Here is a 13,639-nt window from a genome sequence, read left to right on the forward strand (position 1 = left end):
AAAGCTTGCTCCTCAGTGTTATTTAACAGGTCAAGTGATAACCCAGTGAACTATCGGACCGGCTAAAAAACTTGATCCTACAAGTCCAAGCATCTCGTCGATCTACATGCCCAGTTGGCCTCCTTGAATGTCGACACTGAATACAAGGTTCATTTGTGAGTAATCTTGCCATGATTTCTTTACTACAAACTCTTTGACGAGCATTTATCCATAAGTGCCAAGGTTATGTGCCAATGCTTGCCTGAACTTACGCGACCCGGATAAAATTAACATCACAGCACATTCCAACTACATCTTACATCAACAAAGAATAGTTACGTCTCCTGTCTTATGCCTAGCGGTGGCGCATATCTAGTATCAAATGAGAGAACCGCAAATTACTATCTATGTGACAAGCTCCACAGGCTCCAGGTGCAACTCCTACAGTATCAACCACTTATAACTATGCAGTGTAACCACATGAACTTCGAGACAACAGAAGAGCTAAGACAATAAAGACAAGATTTGTTTTTCAAGTCAGACTCAAAGACGACCGTTCGTTGTCAAGAATACATCAACACTCGAAAAACCCTCCTTTTCATCGTCCGTCTTACATCTGTATTCTGATAGTGTTCCTCTTATTGGTGCTAAATTCCCCAGACTTAAGATAAATAGCAATGGAGTTGATGCGGGGATTTTGATCGGTTATCAGTGGGCCCTTCAATCAGGAAGCTCACTAAAGAGTGCTATCCATTGTTCTGCCTCATGGCCATATTTCGTCCTTGTAACACCTATACCACTGAGCTCGTCTCTCTTAACATGGAACCCTCCTTGTATTTATTCAATTTGGCTCAAAACTTACTGGAACGGATTGCTTGATATTCCTTAACGGACTGTGACCATTATGGGGCTCTCAAACTACCTGCAGCATCGCCGAGGTTGGTAGGACCCCTTCACGATTGCCAGTCTCTCCATACAGCTCAAGATGCTTACTCGAATAACATTTCTTACTAACAGTATTGAAGCCAGTTCAAACAAAAAGAGCGAACATCTCGCATCAAGAGACTGGCATCATACCATGCTCCTTTCATTGTCTTGGGTCGAGAGATCGTGAATTAGCCAATTGAAGAACTGGTCCAAACTGTCCAAAGAGACTCAAGCAAGGCTTCAGATATCCTTCATACGTATGGTAAGGTTGCTTTCAGGGCACACGAAAGAACGAACTGTGTAACAGAATTCCTGCTTTCTTCGACTGAGCAGTGGCTCACCGATGGCTCTCGCAATCTCAAAGGGCCTCTGGCTGGTATACCTGTCAGCCTGAAAGACATGGTTGAATTGGAAGGATACGATAGCACCGTAGGCATGAGCACACATGCTGGGAAGCCCCTTGTACATGATGGAAGTATTGTCAGAATACTCAAAGACGCCGGGGCTGTTTCGTATGCCAAGACCAACGTCCCCATCACACTCCTTCGTTTCGAGTCATCTAATGACATATGGGGCGAGACATCGAATCCATACAACAAAAGCTACACTGCCGGTGGTTCAACAGAAGGTGAAGCTGCCTTGCTGGCATTGGGAGGCCGAGTTGGAATTGGAAGTGTTCGCTGCCCAGCTCACTTCTTGGCTGCTATGCACTTAAATGCTCAACTGGAAGATAGCTTAAGACAGGAGTGGTAACAAGTATGCCAGGGCAGGATGGTGTTCCTGGAGTGTACAGTCCCATGGCGCATACACTCAACGACTTGTCTCATTTCACTCGATCGATCATCTAGATGAAGCCTTAGACTTATGACTATTCTTGTCACCTGTTACCTTGGAGAACCGATATCGAGAAAGATTTCTGCGAGAAGAGGAACTTGCGGGTCGGAATCCTTTGAACAGGCGGCGTCGTAGATCCCAGTCCCGCTTGCTAAGGAGTATTAGAGATGGCTGAATCTGCTCTCCGAAACGCAGGTCATGAGATCGTGGAGATTGACCCTCCTTCTCCTTATGAAGCTCTTTGTCTAGCCTCAATCCTTCTCTACAGCGATGGCCTCTAGAATTTAAACCCTTCTTTCGTTGGGGAGAGTGGAACGATCCAGGTGCTGCCTAAATGAGTTTCTATTTCACCCTCCCTTGACTGGTGAAGTACTTGCATTACCTCTGGGTCAAGTATGTTCGAGGAGACGTCGTATGGGCTGGACTCTTGCGGAATTGGTATTCTTAATCCGGATACGAGATCTGGCAACTTAATGCCAACCGCGAGCCTTACAAGAGGAAGTGGTTTGAGTGGTGGGATAACTCCGGTATTGACTGTTTGATCACCCTCCCAATGCTCCTACAGCTTTTACTCATAGGGGCATGCATGATGCATGTAGTAGCTGTGGCTACACTTTCATGTTCAACCTGGTACGTTCATCGATAGGGGGAACTACGATAACAAAGCTGATCTAGGATAGCTCGAATATACCGCTGGCGTCTTGCCCGTAGCACATGTCGATAAGACACGGGATCAACTGCCAGGAGATTTTAGCCTCAAGAGTCTCGACGGCATTGTGCAGGGTGCATATGAACTAATGATGCGAACGCCAGGCATGGACCGCCCCGTGGGTGTTCAAGTAATTGGCCGCCGGTTGGAAGAAGAGAAGGTACTAGCAATTATGAAGAGAATCGAGGAGGCTATGGGTGACAATACTTTTCCTTTGCTAGATATAGATTAGAACCAAACCTCTCAGATACGCCTTTGCTATTCTCCTTCCTATTCAAAAATCCGTTTATGATAACACACTAAATCAGCTCAAATGCTATGGTATCAGACAACACCAACAGGTCTGAAACCCTTCTCCTAGGTTTCCTCTTCTTCTTTTCGCAGGCACATGCGTCCTTCTTACCTCCGTCGCCCTGTCACAACAAAGTCAATCTTGCCAAACTCATCCACTACCGGCTCTTCACCAGCAAAACAAGTGTACTGTTGGTTGGCCCCATGCTCAATATCAAAACCTTTGCTGCCCCATGCCTTCTCCATCTTATGACGGAATTGCGCCTTGGGCTTGCCAGCCTGAATACGCTTCTTTTCGAAGAAAACATACGCCGCGTAGAAGGTGATGTTGGTATTGCCATCGCGGACTCCCTTTCGGCCCATGAAGTACCGCATATTGGCCGGCGATACTCTTTTCCCTTCAGGGAGGTTCTTATTGAGAGCGCGGATGAAAGCTGCTTGTGTCATTCCCTCCTTGGCTAACATAGGCCGAATCTTCTTGCGGATATCGTCGCAGGTGTCGTAAATAGGAACTGTTCCGTCTGCCTCACCAGGAAGAGGGTCAACGTTGCTCACATCAAGAACTTCTTCAAGAACCTTGGCGGAAGCGGCTGTCTTTGCTTTCTTGGGTTTGTTGGCCTTGAGGGGGAGCCCCTGGAGCTCACGCTTTTTGAAGAAGAGATGGGCTTTGATGTACGTATCGGTGTTCTCGCCATCCCATGTGCCAGTTCGATTCATAAAGCTATTGTAGGATTTGCCACTGACTCCAATGGTTTTCTGAAATTCTCCAACCTTTTGAGCGCCTGAATCGATCCAGTTACGAATCTTACGACGAATGGCATTGCAGGTGTCTGAATCATGAAGAGCTAGGCGTTCGTCTTCGCTGTCTATATCCGGCACATTGTCTGGGAAAAGATTCTCTTGAGTGTTGTCGGGGCCAACATCAGACTTGCGCTTCCTAGAGCTGGTGGTTGTCGCTGCAGGAGCAGGAGCAGGGGCAGGAGCCGGAATTTGCAGTGCTCCAGAAGATAACCCTCTTGCCATGAGTGAGGTATTCATAGGTGAAGGTAGACCGCCTGGTGCTTGAGCCCCGGTTGTGTGCGGAACAAATGGTGGTGATGGGTTGTAGTAGGCAGGAGAAGTTGAGTTATTGGGGACGGGACCAGGGACAGGAGGAGGCGCAAGGTTGTTGGAAACGGGGAAAGGACCAGGCTTGTTACAGACAGGCTTATGGTTATACATAGTCAGGGCTGGGTTTGGAGCAGGTGGATGAGGTAGGTTGAGAGCTGGCATGCTTGGTAGGCTCAGTGGCGGAATAGTAGGATGCGGTTGGCCATTCATCTCTGGCTGGCTCATTTGTAGCATGGCCTGTCTAGGCGACCAAGACCAACCTGACATCTCTTCTGTGGGAAATTAAGTTGAGAGTCTCGGAGGAAATTGCTGAACGCTTTAAGATGCCGGCCAAGGCAAGGTAAAAGCAACGACTGCCGAACTATGACGTGTGTGTAGGTCCGCGCATTTTTACGCGTCAAGCCTGAGCTTCCAGCTAAAAGACAAGGTATTAAACTAAACCCCTACACTAGGGGCCTAAGGCAACAGGGCTTATGTTTTGTACAGCATAAGGTAATAAGCGGCGCGTGAATTTGTGGTGGGTGAACCCCTCCATAGCTTAGGTAGGTACTGCGTATTCAGGAACCGGCACTGGCTTCTAGCGTCTCTCACTGCCCTTGCTAGTGGAGCCTGGGTATGTATGCTCGTTATTCCCGGTACGCTCAATCCCATCCAGCACTCCAGTCATGGGCTGTAACAAGACTAACAATGCCTTCATGATGAGGACTTCCCATGATAGGGACCTTGACTTATACAGTCTTAAAGCATAGCTTTGATCATAAAGCCAACGGTTTCAATGGCGATCCTATACGTGCAGTTTCGAGGATCTCGAGTGAGTACTTCTTTCTCCAAGAGGTCAACTAAAGTGGCTTTTGGTAGCAAATGGCCAGCGAAATCGAGTAAAGGAGAATATATGTTGATTGACTCATCGATCCCGATCGCTTCGTGTTTGTTGATAGCGAAACCTTTGTGCCGGAATTTGAGACTTTTCTGGATGAGTGCCGGACCGACGGACATAAACTGAGCGGCACCAATCATCGCCTTGTCCTGTCACTGTTCCAGGTGTATATCGAATGGAAAGCTCCAGGTCATGGTAGGTTAGTGCGTATTCTAGGCTGAAACTGGTTAGCGAAATATAAACTTGTGACGATAGAGCTCACTCTTATTCCAGACGCTGGTTGCAGAAAGCGTCGAACCTCTCACACCAAAAGTCGGGTTAATTATCGGATCCGGGAACGCCAGTATGACGTCGAAACAGTTTACCAATCTTGCTCTCATATCGAGCTAGTTGCTCGGGTGACATTCTATCGGAGCCTTCAGAAGTCCTTTTTCGCTTCTGGAGTACAGAGCTGGAGACTCTGACGTGCTACGATCACCATTCGAATGACCGTTGACTGTGAATACCTGCATCATGGCAGAAATGAGCGGTGCTAGGGACGATCGGGGGGAGTGACTGCGAGGATGATAGAGAAGGGTGTGGGATGGATGATGGAGAGAGAAGAGATTTGATGGAAGGAAAACAGGAGACAATTGATGGAAGCCGTGAGAAAACGAAGCCTTGAGTCAGGTGAGGCTCATTGGAAGGAACGAAGAGTCGCATGGCGGAGAGAATAAGATACAGACTCAAGATGCTGATTTTGTTGAGCACATAGGTACTCCAAGGCGTAGGTCTCTGCTTATTCGAGGTACTTGGTATGGTTGACGAGTAAGATGTTTGAATTATAGGTAGTTGAGTGAAAACAAGCTCTATAAGGCCGCGGAAGCTCCCCTCTTGGGTTAATTGTTTGGTAGGTTAAAGCATCGCTCTTCAAGGCCGCGGAAGCCCCTCCTCAGGAACGCTGGCATCTTGTTCGTTGCCTCCAGTGGTGTGCCCATCACATTCGGGGGCGGCAGCATTTCCGTTGGTGGCGTTTTGTGCATTCTGTTCCGTGATGGCAATGAGTTTAGGTATGTCGTCCTCAGTGTAAACAATGTCAGTCGGACCAAGTTTACCTTCTTCCGCTGCCATCCTTCGTTGGTTTTGCATGGCCTTTAGAAACAGCTGTGCGGAATTCATTTTCATCGTTGCAGCCACTTTCTCGAGAATATGGTCAGGAATAAAGCTAATATCAGCAACGGTGATGTTTTCAGACCTGAGCGTCTTCTTGTGATCGAACTTAGGTGGATTTGTCGCCTGGAATGTTGCTTTCCCAGTCGACCCGAATCGCGTCAGTTTGTATCCTTCAGCGCCAGGAGAGTTCTTTTTGTCTTTGTCTATCTTTCGCAATACAGAAAACCGCGTTGATTGATTGCAGTAAGACTTTGTCGTAGGTTGTGATTGTTTTCGCAGGCAGTAATATATCGCTTGAGTTACCGTTGCTTGTAAGAAAAGCAGAGAGGTGTTGAGGAAAAGAAAAAAACAAAAAGCTGGAGGATGGATACCTAAGGTAAGGTAGGTAGATACAGAAAATAATAGTGCAGTAGCACATTTATGCTTATATGCATAAGGTAAGTGAATGGCCGTACAAGTAAACTCGCAGTGTCGAGCAGTGTATTGATAGTTGATAACGCAGAACAAGCTTAATGCGACGGCCATGCAAAACTTTCAGATGAGGAGAGAAAATAAATAAATCAGAGCATTGATGACCGAACTGTATGAGTGAGCATAGCAAGGTATTTATAGTTGGGTTTTCCTTGAGCCATGGAAGGGACGTTGAATGAGTTATCTAAGCTTGTATGGCCTGTCGACCTCGTTTAGGACCCTGCACTTTCAGGTATGAGCTGTAGGCCATGGCGGGGCTGGAATATGCTCACCAGGGTGCAGAGAAACATATATGTTCTAGATCCTGGCTGGGTAGATTCAGCGACTCTGAATTTAGTAGTTGACAAGCTCATGTAAACTTAGAGCCCACATTGGATGCAAGGTATCTCTCAATTCTATTTTCATTCAGTATCAAAGGGAATAGAACGCGAACCGAAGCAGGTGTTCCCAGTGTAAATGGAGAGCTCAATTGTCCTATCGCTGTTTCCAACTCGCGGTCGGTACTCAACTTCTCGAATAACCCAGCTGCCGTTGTGAAATTGCATAAGACGCTTCCGAGTCTCATACCGGGGGTCTCAATGGGCCTCATGCCAGCCAAGCTGCCGGTGCTTGTTTGACTGAAGCTCAAAACCTTTTAGGTATAGTTGAGCCGCTTACTTCCTGTGCATGATATTCGTCGAGGTGCGGCCTTCGAGGCTAGCAGTAAACCGGCTGCGATTCAAAGGCAGCTTTGGAACGAGCCCGTGAAATCCTGGGCCACTTATCAGTCCATACTTGACGGAGCCACAGAAAAGTACGTTTGTAGCGTGATGGATAACATGGGAAGAAAAGGGCCTACAATTCAATCCAGCTCGCTACTGTCGACATACTTCACATGCCTACCAACATTTACCAAACTCAAAAGGAAACCAAGAGGAAATCTCCCGGGATTGAAAAAGGCCACAAGAAACGGTTAGCGGAAGAACAGGCAAAAGTCAATGACAAGTCTACCGTGACACGGTGTCTCTGGCGGACTCCGAGGACATCATTCATGCTCAGCCCGGCGCTTTCGTCGACTACTTCTCTAAGATCAACTTCGGCCATTACGAAGGCACCCAAGGCGTTTTACCGCGTTGTGCAAAGCAGGTTGGTCGCAAGTCTTCATACAGATCCCATCGATCCAAGTATCAAACAACTGTAGATCCATGCTGGGTCTGCAAAAATGGCTTTAGATTTCTGATCCTCGATCGTTTAAGCAACACATTAGACGGCGTCACGCAGGAGTCAGTCAAGAAGAAATCAAGGACAAGATCTCTGGGACGCCGATCAACAAAATTGTGAGTAGCTCTGATGACGAGTCCCTCCCCCAAGACTCCCAGTCAACATATCCCAATCCATCAAACACTTGAGGTTCTTCAATCACTTACATTCCGACACTCGGTCCACATCTGCAGGCCAATCTTGAGCCAGCTATCGCTTCTCGTCTGCTAGTAAAACTAGAATCAGTTACCAATACAGGCACACCCATCAAGTCACTTCCGGCGGCTACATCAAACCCTCTGGGAAATGGATTCTTGGAGTGTTTCTGGTGAACTTAATCGTTTGTGCTGGCATGGTACGAATTCATTTCAGGTCGACCCATGATCATCTCAGAAGTAGTCGTACAAATATCGCCGGTTTCCCATTTATTTGTGATAGGTATCTCAGAAACGGAGGTTTGATAGGATTGTGTCTTTCTAAACGAGAGATGCAATAGTCTCTCTGAGATGATTACCTCCATAAGCATCATTAGTTTGTCATTGCTGCCTTAGTAGATAGATGAGTTCTATGTATATTAGGTAGCAATGCAAAAAGAAAATAACTGCAAACATCCATATATGTATAGATATAGGCAAGCCTACTAAGCCAGCAGTCGCTTTATTCAGTGTCCAAACTGGACAGTGTTGAAGCATTTGGTGTTTGGCAAACGCCCAAACATTATTCAATCATCCAAGTTACTAAAACTCAACAACAAAAGCCCAGTAAACATACATTTAACGAACATACAGGTTTTTATTTGCCCGAGTTCAATGGATCAAGGAATGCCATAGTGTGAAGGACGTTGAATGTGTTACATAAGCCAGTAGAGTCCTCAAAACTATAAGAGTGGTCGGTCGCGCAATGATATGTCCCAGGTTTCTATACCATGGCGGGCTATAAGCCTCATAAAATTATGTATCTAAAGCTCGCCTAAATTATACTAAAATTTCCCTAAATTATACTTAAGTACCCTAAAGTACCCTAAAGTATCCTAAATTTACCTAAGTCTTTATATTTCATGATACAAGAAAGATATATCTTACATTTTCTTGCCCCTGCAATCACGTCAAGCGCGAGATTCACCCCGAACTTCCCAAGCACAAGAGCAACAGATTGGTCGAGTTGCCCGGCTCCAGAGCTTCCAATACAACGTCTGGATCTCATGATCTTCATCGCCAATACCTCATCCGCCAACTTGCGAAACTCGTTAAGGCAAAACTTACCGGGCTTGGAAAGAATTCCAATAACCCTATTCAGATTGCCGTGTACGCTTTCGACATGGCTCAAGTCAAGTTATTGGACCAGGAACTGAATGGCCTCGTTCTCAATGGGATCATTACAGCAGAGGAACGACATCAGATCAAGACATCTGCTCTTGATGCTGCGCAAGGCGACGAGGCAGATGTTGTCTTCATCGACTGCGCCCTTGTTTCCAACATCGGGTTACAGCAGAGAGCTATCGGACAGCCCCTGCGCTCTCTCACGCACGTGTTCACACGGTCCGCCTCTTAACCATCGGAACTGTTGTGGGATGGGAGATCAAAGACAAGAGTGAGAAGCGAGCGCATGAACTATATCGCATATACAAGTGGCACAAAACCAATGGCCTTATCATCCGCCAACCGTGTTGCCCTAAATGCAATAGCCTTGATCACAAGGCATTGGACAGCAACAAAGAATGGGCCGATGACCCTAGTCTCAGCTGCGCCATCCCGGTTTGTCAACGGATAGGCCGTATGTCCGACAACTGTCCGCTGCGGAGTTGTTCAAACTGCCATCATCAAGGTCATAGTGCAAGCGAGTGCCCATCTGACCTTATGCGCACAATGCACCAACTTACACTTTACCTATACTAAGAATGACAACAAATGGTAGTGTTTCAAGTGTGGAGGACAAGGGCAGGCGGGGTTCCAATGCAATACACAACCCAACCTTGAACGAGCAAACGCAAACGAATTCGCAGGCGTGAATGACCAGGAATGCTTCAAATGCAATCAGGCAGGGCAACTTGCAAAGGATTGCCAGTTACCATGATGTGGAACTTGCAAGGTGAATTTGCGGCTGACCAGGTTATTCAGTAAAGCTCATATCATATCAGTAGAATATGAAAGTAATCAACTGATAATTTAAGCCACCTTCAAATCGTTGCCAGCGATTCGGCTGTCCCAGATGTGCGAACCTTCCAAACTCGGCGACACGAACTCTTCGACCATCGTTGTATGCGCAAGATCGCAGAAGCTGTAACAAAGCTACCGCTTCCAAGCATCAGTCTTAAATCTCGCCAATCGGAAGGTATTGAGTCGCCTTTCGAACTTTACGAGCTGGCCCAGTCGATTAGACGCTTGGGGAGATATCGTCCCTCCCGACTTCAAGACATTCGGTTGGTAACGCCACAGGGAGATCCGGGTGTCGACATGAAATTCCTTATTGGAGTCCTTTTGAGCGGACTTGAAAGCGACGGAGTACGTTATCTTGACGTAGACACTCTCTACCATCTCACGCTCTATGGCGAAGCACTTCGGCATCACACAAACATTCTGGGTCTTTATATTAGACAACGAACCAAAGGTTTTCATGTAAATACATGGACGCCTGAACATGAAATCAGATCGCTTGCCGGTAATGGGTTCGCATTTCTCCAACAATTGGTGTCCGCTGGATTATATAATCCGTATCCGACACCTGAGTTCGAAAAGGATGGTGTGTATGTCTTTGTAAGTTATAGTGCCCATCCTCCTTGTCTGGTAGTTTTACTCACTTATCATTTTTTTTACAGGAAGTTTCAATCAATCGAATTTCTACTAGCATCAAGAAGGGACTGCCACACTTGCGATACTTTGCGTTCTGTCTCATGGAAGGAGGAATAATTCGATGCTCGTATCGAGGCCAACAATACATCGACCTAATTGGAAAATCTACACCATGACAATGTACAGATTGCGATGAAATCTATCACCTACGATGTACTGCTTCAACTCTCACAAATGAAGCAAATGTGTCCCCTCACTTGAGAACCAGGATTCTTTCGAGCACATCGCACAGTGGAAGTTGGTGCCGTCAACGTCGAGACAGTAGCTTTCTTGGGCTTACCTCGCGGTGCATTCCCGCAGTCGATAGAACAAAGACTCACAGTGGCTAGCAAACATATTGGGTGGAAACGGGAAACCACTACTGGAATAAGCCATTTCACAGAAACTATACGTTGTGGATAGTATGCAGCAATTTGCAAGTGATAAAACCTGTGGTGCCAAATCTGGCCTTATTGTCAAAGCTTACAACTGTTCACCTGCAGGTTCTTCTAACATAAAGAGCTTGATCCTAAGTTATAAGTACTTTTAGAAAGACTTAGGAGAGTTTAGTATAATATTAGATACTAATTTAGGATACTTTAGGACACATTAGGAGAACTTAGGAGAACTTAGGAGAACTTAGGATAGATTTTATAAAATTTAGTAAACTATCTAATTACTGGCCGTATATACACTTGTCATCAGAGCTATGGGCGGACACATTAATTAGCAGCAGAATTATTATAATTCTAGGCCGGTTTAAATTCTGGGTGTATTCGGCAATGGTTAGTCATAATGCGAACCCTGCTATGGTAGAGAGTAGTGATCGTTTTTGATAATCGTTTTTGAAAGGTCAAAGTTAAGCCCTACCTGAAGGAATAAGAAAATAGAAGACTCTAGAAGATGCTGAAATGAACTTGGTAAATAAATATCTAACTTTAGGATAAATTACCTGAATCTTTTTATTACTTAGGATAAAGGTCGTTACTCTTGCCTTCGCCTGCTCTGGTCCGATTTAAGAGATCTGCAATAGTTGTGCGTTGTCGGTTCCGATAGCGGAAAAATAAGGAAGCAGAGAGGGCGGGGATCTGATGACTTGGATAATAAACAAGAAAGACAGGTTTGAGGAGGGAAAGAGTAAAGGAGGAGAGGTTTTGGCAGAGCAGAGGTTCAGAGGGCAAGATTAACAACTACCTTAGAGAAGTCCGAAAATTGATCTATGACTACCTACCTGGGCTTCCTTCCCTTTTCTGCCATCTTTACGTTCGTACACAATGTGATAGCCATGCATATTAGCATGAATAATTGACTGCATAGGATCGTCTGGCTATTGGTCCATCGGGGCCAAGTGATCCTGCTCACGGTTCCCCTGCTTATTGTACTCCTGCTCAGCAGCCTCCAAATGCTCCGGCTCAATCCACTTGATAAGAGAATCAGGAACTGTTCGAAGCTCTGGAATAGCATTCCCCCCTAAACTGTCTTTATAGTCTACGGAATATTATCATTCGAAGCCTGAGACAAGACGTCGACTTCTCGCTTCTCCGGATGCCAGGGAGGTATGCTTTGACAGACACGTCGATCGAGTCTCAGGGCAGCCCGAACAAGGAACTCACAGTGACCGTAGACTGAAATTGATAAGGGATTTTCCAGAAGTTGATCGCTGGGCCTCTTGGCAACGCGGTCATATCCGCTCTTCTATTTGCGGATAAGATCCCTTACATGATCTGAGATGTTGCCTGTAAATGCATCCTTGCCGCCTCCGATGTTTGCTGAACGATGCTGTATTGCGATTGCTAGTGACTCAAGATCGCACCATTCAATTCTGTCATCTTATTCGATATAAAAAAAGTCTCGGTCCCAGTCAAATCTGACGTGGTCACTGTCCTGCTCGATGCTCTCATTTTTGTGCTAGCGGGGAGTAAACTGTGTAGAATACCGATAGCCCTTAGCGTATTCGATGCCAAAGTGGCCTAATCCTCAAGTCGGTAAGAGGGTGTTTGATGATTTCCCATCGTCTGCAGGCCTCTTGGTAGACCCGATTGTCGAACGTGACAAGCTTGGTGTAGGTGCAGCCGTCTACGGAGGCGAGGCAATCGTCTTCTTGGTTGCATAGGGGAAACTCTATGCCACCAAGAAGCACCGTATTCTCCTCCTTATTGGTCTCCATGTTGTTGATAGATTCGTTACCGGATCGAGGTGGATTGATCAAGTGGTGCTGCTAGGCGTTTGCGGTTGTTTCCTTCATAGGCCATGAATATGTGACAATTTTGAAAGCTAAAGGCGAAGGAGGGTGACTGTGATGTAAAGAGCAAGGGAAGAGTGAAAGGGAAGAACACAGCTGGGAAGACTAGAATGAGATGCGAGCGGTGCAGAGATGCGCCGATGAGTTCACCAGCAGCAATGATATCTCCAGTGATAAATAAGGTGCCTAGGTAGGTAGGCACCTAGGTAAATAGAGATGTGGAAAGAAGAAAGTCAGTATCTCAAGATATTAGTCTGTTTTATCCCTAGGTAAATTATTGTCAATTATTGTCAAGGACTGTTGAGCACTGTTGGCCAACTTATGTACCCCTTTGGTACGGGGTAGAATATACCTTATGTCACCATCTATTTTACCGCCTTAGGCATGTGCTATTGCACCTATTGTGATAATTCGCTTCCTTTATCGCATTTCCCTTCTTCTCTCTCTATCTCTTGCATTAATCTTTTGCATTGGAGGTATCCATCGTCAGCTTTCCATCAGCAGAGTTATGATCACCGACCACCAAAACCTACACCCAACATTCACGCGCATGGTAGCCGACACTTGAAGCGCAGTCGAGAATATCTAAATATTCTCCCAGCGGGTGTTGTTTCCAGTTCCAGGCGCCCTCGACTCCGCTAACGCATCTGTACGAGATGCGGCCCCTTCTCCTGGCCATACATCGGACAACTGTCGGTTTCGAAGTTGCCAAACCTGTCATCGTCAAGGTCATAGTGCAAACGAATTTCCCACGCGAACTTCTATGTGCGCAATGTGGCGACGAACACTTCACCTTTGATTGCCCCAAGGATGATAGCCAATTTTTACGTTGGAAGTGTGGTCTACAACGGCATGCTGGGTTCCAATGCAATGCACGACTAAAACTTGAAGGGAGTCACACTTATCAGGACTACTGCAAGCTTGCATTACTTGCAGAGACTGTGGTGGAAGGGGTCACATGAGACGAGACTGCCCACAAC

At 46.3% G+C, this 13,639-nt stretch overlaps 1 protein-coding gene across 1 annotated transcript; it reads right to left on the reverse strand.

The window, feature by feature from the left end:
- Positions 1–2,848: 2,848 nt before the first annotated feature.
- J7337_001389 (uncharacterized protein) lies at positions 2,849–4,117 on the reverse strand (the record flags this gene model as incomplete). The annotated part of the gene is made up of 1 exon (XM_044819130.1): positions 2,849–4,117. The coding sequence occupies one exon, from the start codon at positions 4,115–4,117 to the stop codon at positions 2,849–2,851; it is 1,269 nt and encodes a 422-aa protein (XP_044686832.1).
- Between the last annotated feature and the right edge of the window lie 9,522 nt (positions 4,118–13,639).

The sequence above is a fragment of the Fusarium musae genome, chromosome 1 (genome assembly GCF_019915245.1).
Source record: "Fusarium musae strain F31 chromosome 1, whole genome shotgun sequence".
Lineage (NCBI taxonomy): Eukaryota > Fungi > Ascomycota > Sordariomycetes > Hypocreales > Nectriaceae > Fusarium > Fusarium musae.